This window comes from Nuphar pumila, chromosome 5 (genome assembly GCF_984573655.1).
Source record: "Nuphar pumila chromosome 5, dmNupPumi1.hap1.1, whole genome shotgun sequence".
NCBI lineage: Eukaryota > Viridiplantae > Streptophyta > Magnoliopsida > Nymphaeales > Nymphaeaceae > Nuphar > Nuphar pumila.
Window position 1 is genome coordinate 131,825,166 of NC_143253.1, and position 18,288 is coordinate 131,843,453.

The window sequence follows — 18,288 nt, forward strand, 5'->3', positions numbered from 1 at the left end:
CACTCCTCCAATAGCAAAGTCAGATGCGTCGGCAAGTTTTTCTACAACCACAAGCACCTCAGCTAGCGTTGCAGGGTCATGCCGAATAAGTTCTTGGTTTGCCCATCCTTGCAATGCGTTGTCAAAATAGAACAATTGATCTTGATCATCCATTCTCTCAACTTCCAGAATTATATAAGAGAAAGCCTTGACATAGTCATGCACTGACCCTGTCTGTTTCAATGCCAGCAACCTTTTGTGAGCCATTTTCTCTTGATTTTTAGGTAGAAAGTAGTCTCACGATTCCTTTTGGAGGTCCTCCCACGAGACTATAGCAACCAAACCTCATCGAACATCACCCAGGCGATGTCTCCACCAAAGAGTCGCTTTATCCGCAAAGTACATTGTTGAGGTTTACAGCCTATCTGTGTCATCCTCTATTCTCGCAACTTCTAAAAACTGGTCCATCTTGTAGATAAAATTCTTGAGATCCTTTGAGTCCCACGTGCCTTTATACTTTACGGGCTCAAGTAGCCTGTAACGTGGTCTATCCACATATGTCGCAACGCTACCAGCTGGGGCAGTCCTCAGTTGCCGCTCTAACTGTTCATTCTTTCGTCGAACAACATTTAATTTAGTAGTCATGATATTGAACCGACCCAACAAATTGTCAAATCTAGTGGCAAAGTCCTCCACCGAGTAGTTAAGTTTAGTGGCAAGACTTTTTACTCAGTCTTTCATTCCCTCTACTGTTGTTTTGATCTCAGCATTGACATCCTTAAAAGCCATACAAGTCTCATTAACCAACTTCTCCATGTTGATCATTGGCCTAGTCAGTTCCGCAACATCGCGCGAGATGGTTGACACTCGATCATCGATCATGAAATCTTCTTCAGCAGGAACCATACTACTTGAAGAAGCCATGGCATTCTTCTTTGGTGCCATTGTCACTCACAATGTCGACAAGGTTCTGGTACCAACTTGTCACAAGTTTAGAAGCGAAGCCCCCCGCGATGTAGCTTCGAAAAATTATAAGCACCAAAGACAGGCATTTTAAGCGCAGAAGCAACGTACAACACATGCGCACGAGCAGAAGCAAGAGTACATGTATGCACAAACACAAAGAGAGCAAATAAAACAAAGATGCAAAAAGCTTCTTTATAGATACTTGAAAGCAAAGTACATCAAGAGGGGAAGAGAGAGTCCGAATACACAGGGTGCTTAAGCCGTAAGGCCTTGTGAGGCACTCGAGAGTGCCAAAGAGGTATATACATCAAAGCAAAAAGGTGAAAAGCATGGTGGTCTGGAACACATATGTGGGGTCAAGGCAGAGCCCCGAAGTTGAAACAAGGTGGGTCTAGAGGCCCTAGGCTCATAGTGAGTTTCCACGGAGCCTTGTAGAGAGAGAGATTGGGGGGTCTTCACGGCACAGCTAGAGCAAAAAAGGTGGGAGAGGAACTGAGAAGGCAAATAAACAGATCTCAAATCAGACTTTTGACATATAAGCACTTAAACGCAGCCTAAGGGTTCTTTGCTGAAGCTCTCTTTTACGGCAACATCATAAAAAATAAAAGGTTGGTAAAGCACCTGAATTCATGAAGTGGCTTCCAAGTAGGACGGTTTAACGACCCAAACAAACTGAATAGATGATGTTCAAGCTCAGCTCTTTTTGTGGTAAGATGAGCCTGAGGTTGAGCTAGCTCGTTTACAAAAAAAAAAAATAGGTAGTCAATCTAGGGTTAGGCAGACCCCTACCAGTGTATTCAAAACATTAGGTTCTGTAGAATCTGTTGATAGGGTACCAATCTAGAGGATTACCCTTCCAATGGCTTTCCATTCCAGCGGGGCCAAATTGGTCAAGCAGCACTCCAGCTCATTATAGAACTTTGGCACCCTTCTAACTATACATCTTTGGAAACCCAATAACAAAAAATGTACACTGAATTCGGCAGCACCAAAGGGTGACCACCTCTCCCTCCCAACCTTTGCAAAATAATACTTGCTGGATCAAGCCCCGAGGAGTTGGGAGTAGTGGGATGAGATCTAGGGTGCTAGACAGGCGGTTTAGGTTCAAATCTCACTCGTGTCAACCCCCCTGCACAACCCAAAGCAAGGCGACTCCCTGGTTGTGAGGGGCAAGACACGGTATTACGCCACCGGAGAAGCGACTGTATGTTGTCAGGCTTAGTCCAGCACAGCCAGGTCTCCGACCATATGAAAAAAAAAAAAAATACTCACTTGATCACGGGGTGGTACTTCAATGATGAATTTCCCTGTAGGGTCCACAGAACTTACAATTTTCGACCAGACACTCCATTCTTTCTCGGCTAACTTCCAACTTCCCAACATCTACTCTGCTGCCACAGAATTAACAAGTCTAGATGAGTTGAGTGGAGCGGGACACCTATCGATCGTGTTTGACTCGACTAAGCCTATTTCACGAGTTCGAACAACCTCTTTATGAGCTGAAGGCAAGTCGAGAGGTACGAGCGGCTTGTCCTATATTTTCAAGATTTAGGATTTTAAATCGGATGCGTCAATCCTTTATGCAGCACCATTTTAGTCGGTGCTTATGCAGAACGTGCACTTGATCAATAGAAGAGGCAGCCAACCACCCAATTAAGAAACTGAACCAATATGGTAACATTGCCCGGCACCCTGCCCTTTTTTTTGCAGAATTCGAACTGGAGACCCTCGGTTATGATACTGCGATCTAACCATCCAGCTATCTCATTTTGAACAATAATGAATAAGAATTAAACACGCCACACAAGAAATAAGCAAAGTTGCATGTACTTTAACATCGCACTAACAACTTGCTGAACAAACATATTTTCCCACTTGGAACAAGTGATGATATTGTCTACACTAGTTTTGTTGCAATTACTATAATTTGTTACTTTTTTTAGATGAGATTTGAACAAACATAAAATTGAATCCTGTCAAAACCAAAGCTTGTAGAAGAACAAAATTACAGCAGGCCTCAGATATGATTTTATGGCGAACATGTTACCCACCAAAAATAAATTTTAAATAATATAAAAGAAGAAAGGGTTGTCATGAAAAAAGGCTTTTTTTAGTAAATATTTTAAATGACATAACATTTCAAATTTTTCCAATGAAATATAAAATTTGTTTTGCCCCAGCTAGGCAAGCGGCAGAACCCCAACCAGTTATTCAACGTACCATTGCGTTTTAAACCTGCAACGTCCCACCACAAGGGAACGTGCACTGACAACTCCTACCAATCAGGCGGAGACCGCTGCTACTATCGAATAGGAAGCATCGGCTGGTCCAAGCCTGTTTGGAGCTCGGCCCATCAGGCTCAGAGCATTAAAACGACCCAGCCCATTTAATAATATGGGTTCAGGTTTGAAAAGCAACCCGTGACCCAACTCATTGGCCCAATGAGCCAATCGGTTCAGCGTGACCCAAATATGTTGGTAAGTTATTTTCAAATTAAGTTGATAAATTAATTCTTAAAAGTTAAACACAATTGATTAAATAAAAATTCATATAATCTAAATCAAAAGTTCATAACACCAACTAATTGTCTTTCCAGTTTCACCCCTCAAAAAAAATATATATTCTTTCTAGTTTCAATACAGTTAATGTATCTAATTAAGTGAATAGTAACCCAATAGTTATCAAGTTACCACACAGCCAACTAATTATCTTTAGTATCCATGTTGCTAAAGCAATTAATTCAGTAGATCAGGCCAAAGGGGTTGGTGTGAAAGCCCATGGATCAACCCAACTCCACCCATTATATAATGGGTCAGGTTTTGACCCAATCTCATCCCATGGTTGAGGTTGCTTAACAAAATCAGGATCACCAATATATAGAGTTGAAAGTTCATTTAAAGGAAGACCAAAGTATATGGACGAATGAAAGGTTATGGGTCTCAATACCCTAAACTAAGAAAAAAAATAAAAAAATGCACAATAACAAATATATCATCCACCCAAAAAACACAAAAATGTTTAAAGATATACAAAGTAAATATTGGTAGAGAAGTATTAACAAAGGCATGGTTACATAAGTCTCAAAGTACTTGACCAGCCAACAAGTGAAGATAAAATATCAACGATCTGGCAGTATGAAACAACGGATCAAAATTCTACAATAGAAATGAGAAGATATTACGATGAATTTCATCGTAAGATTACGTCGATCCAAGAGAGTGATCGTGCACAGACTCACCAAATTTGCTCACTTCCTACAAATCAATACCAAGTACTCAATGAAAAAACTGACAGAGTTCTACGTTAGAGAGATAATTAGACTGCATAGAGTGTCGGTATCAATTATCTACGATCGTGACTCAAAGTTTACCCTTCACTTCTGTAAGCAGTTGCAAAGAGTTTCGAAGACGAAACTCAAGTTTAGCACGATATTTCATCTCCAAACCGATCAACAATCTAAGCTCACCGTACAAACTCCAAAAATTATTTATGTTAAAATGAAAAAAAAAATATAATTCACACTTAATTTTGGCAGAGTTCGCCTACAATAATAGTTATCACGCTACTATTACGAAGCCTTGGACGAAAAGTCTTGTCGATCACCAATCTACTGAAGTAAAGTTTGTGAGCGAACTTTGAACACAACCATCGTGCTTCAGCACCACTCCCACTAGGTTAATCATAAAAGTTGTAAGAACAACTTATCTTACTAATATTTCTTCTGTCATCGACCAGTATAAACATCAACAACTTCGAATCACATAAGTTTCTCCTTAACAAGTACAAGCATGAGCCAACAAAATCCTACCAAATGAAGAAAGAGTTGGAGGCAACAAAATATTAGGAATCTCTAAGAACAAATGAACTTATTTGAACTTAGCTGCTAAAACCCTGCTTAGATTCATTGCAATTTTAAGCTGAACTTTTTTAATTATAGGTTTAAAATTTTTAATTGCCAGCGAATAACAATCTGAAGGATAAAGTTATCTCAATCAGCTTAATATCAGAACATTTCCATTAAAAAATAAATCCATCTGAATTTGAGGATCCAAGACTATCAAATGAATTTAAAAGACCACAAAAATTTAAGAGCTTCACAGCCAATCGTTTCTCAAGCGGATAACCAAACTTGTATAATTTCAGACCCTTGGCCCTGGTTTACTGATATAACCAAACAATGACCCGTAGTAACCGAGTTACTACTAATAATCATATTATGAGCATTGGACCAAAAGGTTATCAGCTGATGGCAATTGACTTATAAAACTCAGATATAATAGACGACCAAAGATAAGAATGTTACGCAGACATGACTATCAATAAATTAACATATTGATAAAATAGCAATGAAAGCTTTTATTAATCTTATTTGACTGAGAAAAGGATTGATTATTGGTAGTTTCTAGGATTACAAAAGAAAAATTATTCAAAACTTCAAACTACAAGTCACTGGAAAAAGAAGGATTTTTCCAGGGTAAACTTAAAAGTGAAGAACGTTCAACCATGTACAAACAGAAAGATCATTTGAAATGCCCAACTATAAATGAATGGAAAAAAACAAACAAAACCACTTTCTTAGTTAAATCGAAGACAGATTTTAGCATGGAAGACTCTATTCTTATGATTTCACCATTGTTCTGCTCAAAGTTGAAATAAGCAAATTTCCCCATGTAATATAGTGTTTGTACAACCTATGGATCTTTTTCAACAAGAACGAGCTCAATTAGTGCTGGAAATAGATTTTATGTATAGAGACTAGACAAGGTAGTCTGGCATTACTTTCACCTTTCTTAGCCATCAGATGACAATAAAGGAGATTATTCTTATACATTTCATCTCTATGTGTGTTATGAGCGAGGAAGCTGAAAATCAGTGACGTCAAAGTCATAACCTATACCAAAACCACAGCAAGGAATATAGGCCAACAACAAAGTCGGAAGCTCAGTCCTTGAGAACAACATTTATCAGCAATTAATCACCTGGAAAAAGAGGCAAAAGATAGTTATTAAGATCTGTGTACAGCAGAAAACATTAACTGTTGCTATCTCTAGATTTAACCAGATCTCAGTGAGAATGGAAAGACAGTTGGTTTCTTGGTTTTATTAGACTGAGAGAAAGGGGTAGATTATTGGTAGTTTCTAGGAACAAAAGCCACACAATTTATAAGCTATTTACAAAGTTTTTTTACTCTCTCTCTCTCTCTCTCTCTCTCTCTCTCTCTCTATATATATATATATATATATATATATATATATATATATATATATATATATATATATTACCAATAAGTCACATTAACCTATAACTTTATGATTGGAAGTGCCACTAGAGAGAAGGGGATTCTACCACAAACTAAAGCAGAAAGAAAAATATCATATGATCCATTACAATTACTTTTGATGGTTTCTTTTTTTATTTGTGGATTATGACTACAAAGTTCAATATTTTCTCCATCAACCAGAATTTGAAAAATATGACTAGTTTTTGTAAAATGCTATAAGACACTATTTGGATGTTGCTTTTATTTTTAGATTATATAAATATATTTTGTATTGCTTCATGAGCCTGTCTTTTAGATGAAAGGATTTTCTACTTTAGACTGGAATTGGACATCACACCGTCACACATATGGATCTTTAAATTCTTTCTACCTTTACTAAATTTTTTTTTACTTAGAAGTATCATATAATAGCCAATTATGTTGTTAGGTTTAGTGAAAGTTTCCTAGATTTGTAATATATATTACAAAGTATCTATGAATTTCTACACAAAACTTTCTATTATTTCAACTTTTGGTATCGAAATCAGCTTATTAAGTTATTTATTTTGAATATTTTGTACTTTGGTTGAATGTATATTTGCAAGTCATTCCCTTAAATAAGTAACCTAGAGATTTTCCAATAGACCAATATAGTTATTGACTGATCTTCATTTCTCACAAGTTTTCTTCTTTCCCTCTATCAAATTCTCAATTATTGACATACATATTGTATCTTTTTAAAACTGATTCTACATATAGCTTCTTAAAAGATTTCTCATACTGCTTCCTATTTGCTTCCTAGCTCTTGAAATTTGAAATCACTGCTTTTTGGTCCCAATTAGAAATTCGAAATCACTGCTTCTTGGTCCAATTCCCATACCACTTCCTGCATTCACTTCTCACTCGCAACTATGGAAAATAAGTACCCACCTGAAAAAACATATGCTTCCAAGCACCACAATTTTCCCATATCTGTTCTACTGAGACTAATTGTCATGTTCGACAAACTCATAAATCATTGCAAGAGAAGGCTTGAGCAACCAGCTAATGCGACAAGAGTTGCTCAGGTGGCTCCACATGCATACAGACATGTGTGTGGGTACAAGCACACCCGTGTGTGTGACTCTAATTTGTCCACATTAAGGGGGTCAACTACCAATCAAAGACAAGATCTTCCAATGAGTATATATGCTTCACTGAAATGTCCCAAAATTCCTAAAGGACAATTAAAATACCCACTAAAAGTGTCCCTGACTGATATTATCTTGTCCAACCTTAGAAACAGAAAGAAAATAACAAATAAAGAAGACGACAGTGACAAGTACCTAAGAAGAAAATATAGAATAAGCATAACTACAAGAAACACTTAAGAATACTTAAGAACATGAAAAATCAAGGAGCAGTAAGATGACCACACTGTGGGCTTGCTCTCCTTGAGAAACAATCCCTTCTCTAAGAAACTTACCCAAACTAGAGAGGCCAGTTATGACATTCAAAGACAAAATCCACTACATAAATAGTATGCTCCCTCAAGCACAACTGTCTAAGCAACTTTGTTGGGATTGCATTTCCAAACACATTCCCTCAAGTCTGATGTAGGTTAAGGCTTTCAAAAGTGAAGCAAACCCATCACCAGCAGAAGAACCCTGAACCTGAAAATGCAGCACTCCAAGAGCTCCTTATCAATTTTTTCAGCAAACTCCATCTCAAACAGTCTTAAAAAAATCCATCATTAGCACCGGTTGAACAACATAACCAACTGGTGAGGAAGAAAATGCACCAGGATGATTAAGGCTAAACAAGCCTGTACTAACTCCCTTTTAGCTTTAAAACCAGTAACCTTTACCACTGATCCACTATTTGTGAAAGTATCTCCAATAAGATACTAATATCAAGACCTTAATATTCTTGATAATAAACTCGGCACGAATGCACAATAAGAACACTTGTGCACAAAAGCACAACTCACAAATAACTCACAAATGCGCAAAGGCATAAAAATAATGGAATCAATTTATTGAGCACTTGGGCTTTGACTCAAAGCCATGCGAAAATACAAAGGGGAGAACCCCTATTTATAAGAACACAAGAGGAGCCTTGGAGGGGCTCCACTCATAGACGTTGGAGCCCCTCCAACGGTCACAAATGTGACCGTTGAAGAGGGCCCAACGTCTATGTTAGTGGGGCCCCCAAGGTACCTTTTGGTACTTTACATAAAAGAAATAAAAGAAAATAAAAAAACAAAAAGAAAGAAAATAAAAACAAATTTACAATCACATCCATAAAGTGAATGTGCGTAAAACAGGGAAAAAGATTAAACTACCCCTACGGCTAAATAAATAGAAATATATATTTTATATATATAATAAGTAAATACATATACATATATATTAATATATGTATATGTATTACCATATATATATAAAATATATATATTACATTATATGATTATGTACATAATTTAACACCCCCCTCAAACTTAGGGCAGGATGATCGGGAGTTTGCTAAGAAGGAAGTTGAAACGCGGAGCACACAAGGCTTTAGTGAAGAAGTCCGCCAACTGATACTCGGACGTGACATATGGAAGGTCAATGATTCCTTGGAGGTACGCCTCCCGAACATAGTGACAATCCATCTCGATATGTTTGGTCCTCTCATGAAAGGTGTGATTTTTAGCAATATAAATCGCACTTTTGTTGTCACAGCATAGCTTGGTGGGCCCTTCAATTGTGATTCTCATGTCTTCCAGCAACTGATGAATCCAAACAATTTCCATGGTAGTAGTCGTCATGACACGATATTCAGCTTCAGTTGATGATAGAGACACCTTTTGTTGTTTCTTGCATCTCCATGAGATCAATGAGTCTCCTAAGAATACACAAAAACCAGTGGTGGAGTGACGGTTATTTGGGTCACCTCCCCAATCAGAGTCAGTATAAGCAATTAATTTTAACTCAGAAGAGGAAAACAGAAAAACTCCCTTATTAATAGTGTGCTTTAGGTATCTCACAACACGTAAGATAGCACCCATGTGAACAGAAGTTGGTGCATGCTGAAACTGACTTGCCGTATGCACCGCATGTGAGATACCTGGTCTGGTGATACTTAGGTACATCAACGAGCCTACTAGCTGCCTGTATGGAGTAGGATCGGAGAGAGAAACACCATCATCAATCTTCATTTTAGCTCCTACTATAGCAGGAGTTTCACAAATTTTATCGTCCGTAATACCTGACCTGTCAATAATCTCAGATGCCAGCTTAGTTTGAGACAAAAAATATCCTCTATGAGAGTATGCTACCTTAATACCCAAAAAATAAGTTAAGAAACCCAAGTCAGACATTTCAAACTTATTCTTTAAAATGGATTTTATGCTTTTAATCCCGTTAGAATCGCTCCCAGTTATAAGCATGTCATCCACATATAGTAGCAGAATAAAATAACAATCCCTGCATTAGATTTTCTAACAAACAAAGCAGTATCAGTAAAGCAGGATGAAAAACCATTATCTAACATTATGGAGTTAAACCTATCATACCAAGCCTTGGGAGCTTGTTTTAAACCATAAAGTGCTTTCCAAAGGCGAAGCACTTTCCCTTTAGGAGATTCCATTCCAGGAGGAGCATCCATATATACTTCTTCGTTTAGATCTCCGTTTAAAAAAGTATTTTTAACATCCATCTGATAGATGTTCCATTTATTGATTGAGGCAACAGTTATAAGACATCGGACGGTGACCATCCGAGCTACCGGGGCAAAGGTCTCCTCATAATCAATTCCATATTTTTTACCATATCCTTTAGCAACTAAGCGGGCCTTATATCTCTCAAGGGACCCATCACTTTTAGTCTTGACTTTAAACACCCATCTACACCCTATTGCTTTTTTGTCTTTAGGGAGGTCTTGAAACTCCCATGTCTTTGCTTTCTTTAGAGCTTCAAGTTCATTATTCATAGCGACTATCCATTCCGGACAATTTCGTGCTTCCTCGAAGTTCCTAGGTTCTATGTAAGAGTGAATAGCGCTTAGACAGGCTCTATATTTAAGCGAAAAAGACTCATATGAAATGAACCTAGAAGGAGGTCTTCTTAGTCTTTCGGTCCTACGAAGGTTTTCTTCACTCGAAGGTGTAGACTCGTTATCATATCTTTCGAGGGCACTTCTGAAAGTATTCCTATCTCTATGAGAGTAGGTTATGGGATCTCTATGTGGTTCTTCACTGATATGTTGATGAAGTGTTGAGGACTCAGAATGGGTTTCATTATTACTTAAGTTATTTTGATTTGATTCATAAGCACTAGTATCATCATCATCAGTCAATAAATCAAACAGAAATGAATAGTCAATATTCTCGTCATTAGTTTCAAGTTTTTCGAAACCACTAATATTTTCCAAGAAGCTTACATTTCTGGAAACATATAGTTTATCACTTTTAATATCATAACAGCGAAAGCCTTTTTGAGTTTCAGAATAACCAAGAAAGGCACACGGAATGGCCTTGGGAGAGAGTTTGTCATTTTTATCAGTAAGGACAAATCATTTGCATCCAAAAACCCTTAACCTGCTGTAATCAGGTTCTTTTTTGTATAATTTTTCAAATGGGGAAATCTTGTTCAAGTTTTTAGATGGAAGTCTATTTATGAGATAGACAGATGTAAGGGTTGCCTCAGCCCAAAGTTCTTTCGGAATATTTTGTGAAATGAGCAAAGTTCGTGTTGTTTCAATAATGTGCCCATGTTTTCGTTCCGCCAACCCATTTTGTTGGGGGTTTTAGGACAAGACTTTTGATGGAGAATTCCATAATTTTCAAGATAACTTTTGAATTCATTGGAAAGATATTCGCCACCCGAATCGGTTCTAAGAATTTTTAAATTTCCATTGAATTGATTTAAAACCATCATATGAAATGTTTTAAAAGTTGAGAAAACTTCATGTTTATGTTTAAGAAAATATATCCAACTAAACCTAGTGAAATCGTCCACAAAAATAACATAGTATGAGAAACCTCCCTTAGATATCACCGGAGTCGGACCCCATACATCGGAGTGAACAATTTCAAAAGGTCTTGTTGTAAACATGGATCTTTGGGGAAAAGGGAGACTTCTCATTTTTCCAAGAATACATTCATTACAAACAAAATTTTCATTACAAAGATGCTTAATAAAAGGCAAATAAGAGATTTTAACAATGTTGGGATGACCCAATCTCTTATGCCATACATGAATATCTTTGTTTTGAGCAACATTACAAAATTGATTCTTGAGAATTTTAAGAAAATCAACATAGTAGAGGTCTCCTCTCCTAGAGCCTTCCCCAATCAACTTCTCGGACTGGCGATCCTGTATCCAACATTTATCAGAAGAAAACTTTATATCGCAACGATGGTCCGAGAGTTGAGAAATGGAAAGTAAGTTTAAGTTTAGTTTTGGTATAAGACGAATTTTTGGGATAAAGAAGTCTTGTTTTTCAAAATTGCCCATTCCTTTAATTTCAAGAGGTGTTTCATCCGCCGTTGAGACAAAAGATGGAAGAAAGTTTTTAGAATAATCAGAAAGAAAACAAGGACTTGGAGTCATATGAAATGAAGCACCGGAATCAAGGAGCCAAGATGTCTTACCGAGAGAGGATGAGGATGACATAGCGGCTCCAGAAATGCCTCCTTTGAGAATAGGTTGAAGAGCATCCATAATTTGTTGAAGCGAAAAAGACTCATTTGATGACGAAGGTCGTTCCTCTGATTGGGATGCTAAAGCCGCGGCAAGAAATTTCTTTCATTTGGGACAAAGGGGTCTGATATGCCCCGGTTCTTTACAAAAATGGCAAGTTAATTTGCTATAGTCTCTCTTGCCATGTCGATCATTTCCTCCTTGCCCTTGATTTTTGAAATGGGGTGGTTTGTAGGTTTTCAAATTATTTACGGGTCTTGACACGACATTAACCACTTCATAATCACTTTGAGAAGGTGTAGCAAGGATACCCGGGTTATTTCTACTAATCCCCATACGTGTTTCCTCACCACTTAGCTTGGTGATGACATCTTCAATAGAGGGAGATGTGAAAGCGGATAGGAGAGAGGACCGAATTTGCTCAAATTCGGGTCTAAGACCATTTAGGAAGTTGAAGAATCGATCTTCCTCTAGTTGCTTGTGTCTTAATTCAATAGCTTCTCCGCTCCATTTTGGTTCGAGCATAGCAAGCTCATCCCAAATAGATGATAGTTCAGCAAAATATTCCCGAATAGACAAATCATTTTGTTGAAGGGTCAAAGTTTTCTTTTGGAGGTAATATTTGTGAGATAAGTCACTTGAAGTATACATTTTTTCAAGGTACAACCAAGCTTCGGAGGCCCTTTTAAACTTAATGATGTTGGCATTGATCTTGGTTTCAACGGATGAAAAAATCCAAGATAAAATTTTGAAGTTCTTCATTTCCCACTCATCATGCTTTTTTGAATATTCTTCTAGGGCCTTTTGTCTCTCTTCACCTTCAAGAATCTTAATATCCCCTTTCTCTATGATAGAAAGTTTGGGTTCGGGTTCCGATATGGAACCTTGAACGTATCCCCAAAGGCCTTTCCCTTTGATATGGGCTTCCATATTGTCGGCCCAAACATGGTAGTTCGAAACACTAAGTTTAAACCCAAGGGAGAAGTGGGAGTCTTTTTCACCCATTAGAGAGATAAGACGATAGAAAATAAAGCGTACCTTAAAAGTTTTTCAAACTTTTCTTGACAAAAGTTGCTTCTAAAATATTGCCCGAAGTAGATGATTTACTCCAAAACTTCACTTACTTGAGGGCACGATTTTCGAGGTACTTCACAAGTGGCGGGATGCACGATCCTCCTCCTTCAACGAGGCTCTGATACCATGTGAAAGTATCTCCAATAAGATACTAATATCAAGACCTTAATATTCTTGATAATAAACTCGGCACGAATGCACAATAAGAACACTTGTGCACAAAAGCACAACTCACAAATAACTCACAAATGCGCAAAGGCATAAAAATAATGGAATCAATTTATTGAGCACTTGGGCTTTGACTCAAAGCCATGCGAAAATACAAAGGGGAGAACCCCTATTTATAAGAACACAAGAGGAGCCTTGGAGGGGCTCCACTCATAGACGTTGGAGCCCCTCCAACGGTCACAAATGTGACCGTTGGAGAGGGCCCAACATCTATGTTAGTGGGCCCCCCAAGGTACCTTTTGGTACTTTACATAAAAGAAATAAAAGAAAATAAAAAAAAAACAAAAAGAAAGAAAATAAAAACAAATTTACAATCACATCCATAAAGTGAATGTGCGTAAAACAGGGAAAAAGACTAAACTACCCCTATGGCTAAATAAATAGAAATATATATTTTATATATATAATAAGTAGATACATATACATATATTAATTGATTAATATATGTATATGTATATGTATTACCATATATATATATATATAATATATATATTACATTATATGATTATGTACATAATTTAACACTATTTCCATTGTATGTGACTCAGTAGTGACCAAGTACTGTATAACTTGTTTATTGCCAAGTTGGTGGAATTACAATAGGCACCTAGACCTCCATCAAGTCAATTGGAATAACACATCTTATGTAAAAATCCTGACTTTTGAGGATATAATGATATTACCACAAACACTATAATAATGCAAGGGCCAAATGATGGTCATACTCTTTTTAGCTACCTTTAGTTTCAATATTTCCCAAGATGACAAAAAAAGGATAGAAGAACTAAGAAAACAAAAATAGAGAAAGATAAACCAGCATAGTGCTGAACATGGAGTAGCGAGCATGGCTTACAGCAATCATGGCAAGTTTCTCATTTATAATAATCTTCACATGGCAACTACATTTTATCTGTTTGTACAATTAATACAGGAAATATAATACATAAAACCAAAAGCTTTTACATATAGCATTTCATTCTCAGATTTCAATTTTCCAAGAATGATAAAAATAGAACGTGTCAAAGAGCATATATCTACTAAACCGAGTAAATTCAAATCAACACAGACTCAATGACAAGAACAGCAACTATCACGGAAATACCGTAATCAAACCAAACTAGACCACTTAACACATATCTGCATATATCAGAAATTAAATTATCAAACAACAGAATGCCATGATTAACAAGCTAACCTTTCATCTGATCACCATCCAACAGTAACCTCACTGTGTCGTAGCCGCTGCAGACTTCGAAGAACAAGAGCCTGTATTTTTATTATTCTGTCCACGCTTCCTTTTCGACAGTAGCTTCGCAATCTGTAGCTGTGTCTCTGCTACTATCTCCGTCCTCTTCAGCTCCATCTCCCCCCTCTTGATCTCTGCCTCCAGCCGCATCCGTTCAGTATCCCTGTACATCTCCATCCTCGCCTTCTCTATCTTCAACATCGAATCCGCAAGCAACCGGATACTCGCCGCAAGGTCGTCACTCGACCCCCTTCTCCGCTTAAATGGGACACCCTCCCCAGACCCACAGCCATCATTCGCCACCTTGCTCTTCGGCGTGCTCGTATCGCTATCGCCCTCCTTCTGATGGTTCGGTACCAAAGTGTTCGACCCGTCGTCCCGATCGCTCCCCTGCAACCCAACTTCGCCTTCTTCGGTGCCGGCAACGCCGGGGCGATCCAGAATCTTCATCGGTACCATCTGCTTCAGAAGGTGCTCGGACTCGTCCAATTCGACCTTGGGCAGTTCCTGCAACCCCAGATCCGTCAACGCAGGCTCGACCACGCCGTCGAAGCAATTCGCGGCGGCAGCGAACCTGGATTGAGGAGGGCAATAGGTTCCCCGGAGAAGATTATCCATCGAGGCGTAAAATTGCCACGAGGAGGCGGCGAGGCCGCCGGCCTGGAGGCCAGAGGTCTCGGCGCGGTAGCGCTTCTTCATGGACTCGATCTTGTTCTTGCATTGGTTGGGGGTCTTGGAGGGCTTGGTGCCGAAGATCCGGGAGGAGACCTGCCTGGCTATGTCCTCCCAATCGCTCCCCTTGAGCTTCGCCCGATTACGCAGAATCCATTTCGATTCGTAGACGTCCAGGAGGCTCAGCACTCCGCCCTCACTCCACTCATCCCGCTTCGATGACTTGTCGGGGTTCTTCAACGACGACGCCCCGGCGATCTCGCCGCTGCCCAATTCTATCTGGGCCGATTGGAGGAAACCGGAAGGGGGGAACCCACCATGGTTGATGTCCTCCTCTTCTTCCATTGCCTTCCCAAAACCCTAAAGGAGATTCTTCACCCACAAACCACCCCAGATGACCATCTGGGGATCAAACCCTAACCCTAATCCTAACTAACCATAGGCATGTATAACAGATGTGGGGGTTTATGGGGTTTATGGAGATGGGATTGCATGAAGAAGATGATGAGCAAACACCCAACAACCATTAACATCAAGAAAGAAGTCTCTCTCTCTCTCTTTCTCTCTCTAGGAAGACATTGTGAGGGGGAAGACAGAAAGTTGAAGGGTGAACAGAAAGAAACAGAGAATGTGAGATGAGAATGAAGGATGGAAGAGTGGGGCAGGGGTGACTCTCTTTTCCTTGTTAATCCACACCCATTCTTTTCTGGTTTCTGCTTTGCTTATGTGCTTCTGGGCTTTCGTAGGTAAAACACGTTTCACAGAGGTATTGTAAAAACTACAATACCAAAGTGGACTCGTTTTGTATTACATAATAGGAGAATGCTCTGAAGCATGGTTAGGTGCCTTCTTACCTTTTTGATCTTCTGTTGGAGGCGGATCAAGTAACACCTACTGGAACATGACACTTGTCACAAAGCAGCTCTGAACCCCACTGCATGAGCTAGGGTGCAACTTCTTTGTTGATTGTTTTACACGTAAAGAACGGTTTTACAAAGCTTCCGTAAAGCATCTATGCAAACACGGCACTTGTCCATACTGTATATCTACTAAATTGTGGCTCCTGTACAAATGGCTTCACCCTACAAAGAGGAAGAACTCATTACTCTTGCAATTTTTGAGGAAATCTTAGATTTCTCATTGTTTGTTTAATTTATGACATACTTTGAACCAGTAAAAAAGAAAAAATATTTGGTACCAATGAAGGTAAGGAACTAGCTAGAAATCATATGAGCAAATTGTATCAACTCAATCTAACCACAGAGATCTGTTTTAGCAAGGATTGTTTGCTATGGATCAATTCTTGGATCTTGCATTTTTTTTTATGTAAAAACATGATCTTTTGAGTTATAAAAGTTTGGTACATTGTGGGCCTTTCATTTTTGAACCCTTTAAAAATGTAATTATGTGTTATAATCACATGATTCAAAACAAATTTCCTACTAAACAAATCATGTAGATCACATATGTAACATTAGAACTAGAAAATTTTGAAATTTTTTGAAGAAAGCAGTAATTTCTGCTCATTAGTTCCTTACCTTAGTTAGTAGCCAATATTTTTCCAATAAAAAATGTTGAGACATTTTAAAGACTAACAAAAATGAATGGCTCAGAATGTACCAAAGTATATCATATTTCTAAAAATTGATGGAGAGCATGATTTTTGTACTAAACGAACTGTCAGAACCCTCTCATATGGTCCGATTCAATTGAAAAAGTTGAATAAGTAAAATCTCACTTATCGCTACTATAGATTTACCCTCAAAATGAGGCGGGCCGGACCTGGCCATCTCCAGTCTGGGCCGCACTTAAAGCCCCGTGAGCCGAGCTCTAAACAGGCACGGGCTAGGCCGTGCTGGCCCGATGTCCAGACTTAGTTCTAAGCATGAGTAGGGCTGGAAGAAACATCCCTTGCTCTGATGACAAGGGGCAAAACCTAGTTACGAGAAAACTAGGTTTTGATCCAAAACATGGTTTTTTGTCTCTCTTTCAAAAAAAAAAAAGAGTTTTCGCCTCTCTTTCAAAAAAAAAAAAGAGTTTTCGCCTCTCTTTCAAAAAAAAAATAAAGAGTTTTCGTCTCTTTCCAGCCAGAAAATGGTAGTCTCCTATCAGGCGGTACCAATCCATTCATTTTTCAGCAGGTGCTTGACCGAAAATGGCTAAAATAATGTTGGTGGGAGAGAGAAGTCCCAGATAACACGGTATGAGGGGGATGTTGGGGGTTGGGAGAGCCCCTCCCCGGATAAACTAGGTTTTCATCCCAGGGAGACCCGTTTTTTCAGATAACCAGGTTTTGTAATAAACAGTTATGAAACTAGTGTTTTGGCATCACCCAAACTATGCCAAAACCTGATTTATGACCAAAACACAGTTTTAAACGGGGTTTGGGGCATCATCCAAACAGTACCTCAAGAAGTTCCAGGTTTTTGGTTGAATCCAAACACAACTTAGTTAGCTTAGTTGGAGCAGGCCTTGGGTGGCACACTACCAGTTAGAGTTCGATTCCCAGAGGCAGCGCCCCCGCACAATCCGATGCCCAGCATAGGCTCCACCAGTGAGTGAGTGTCCTAGCCATGATGTCCCGAAGATGGCAACTAAGCTCTGTCCGAAAAAAGAAGATGGCAACTGTCTCCTTACCCCGTGTTACGGTTTCCCATTGTAAAACATGAAAAAAAAAAAAAACTTAGTCTTATATACTGGTATTGCAAAAATTATAAGTTTAAGTGTCATGAGTGAGTTAGGAACACACAATTAAGTTCTAGGTTTTCAGTGGAATCCTACCACAACTTAGTACGAGTACAAGAATGTGATCACACTTGTGGTTCCGATGATGTCCAAGAATCTACTGACCATCTGATTATCTGTTCCACCTGCGGCTGCGTGCCCTTTGTCAACACCAACCGCAGGAGCGGAAGTCTGAAAGTCTTCAGGTGCAATAAAAAACTTACCCAGCGATCTTGTTAAGCTAAAAAAAAAAAAAAGGAAAAATCCAATTTTCTATGAATTGGGAGCCATGCAAGGGTGGCATGGTGCAGTCTCCAGGTAAAGCTTAGTCAAAGTAGTGAAGTTTTTTTCTCGATAGGCTAGTTGGGTTTAGGCAGACCCCATCATTTATACAACTGCACCGTTAGGTTTTGAACTTGCAACGTCCCAATACAAGGTGACATGATGCAGTCAAAGCGGTAAAGTTAACCGTT

General features: G+C 38.7%; 1 protein-coding gene across 1 annotated transcript; it reads right to left on the bottom strand.

Moving 5' to 3' along the window:
- Positions 1-5,592: 5,592 nt before the first annotated feature.
- Positions 5,593-15,577, bottom strand: LOC149838770 (uncharacterized). The gene is made up of 2 exons (XM_090007787.1): positions 14,369-15,577; positions 5,593-5,924 (listed from the first exon to the last, which is right to left on the bottom strand). Exon 1 carries the CDS (start codon positions 15,434-15,436, stop codon positions 14,399-14,401), a length of 1,038 nt encoding a protein of 345 aa, XP_089863913.1. The 5' UTR covers positions 15,437-15,577; the 3' UTR covers positions 5,593-5,924; positions 14,369-14,398.
- Between the last annotated feature and the right edge of the window lie 2,711 nt (positions 15,578-18,288).

Coding starts and splice junctions, on each gene's coding strand:
- LOC149838770 (XM_090007787.1), bottom strand. CDS start 15,436: ATGGAAGAAGAGGAGGACATCAACCATGGTGGGTTCCCCCCTTCCGGT.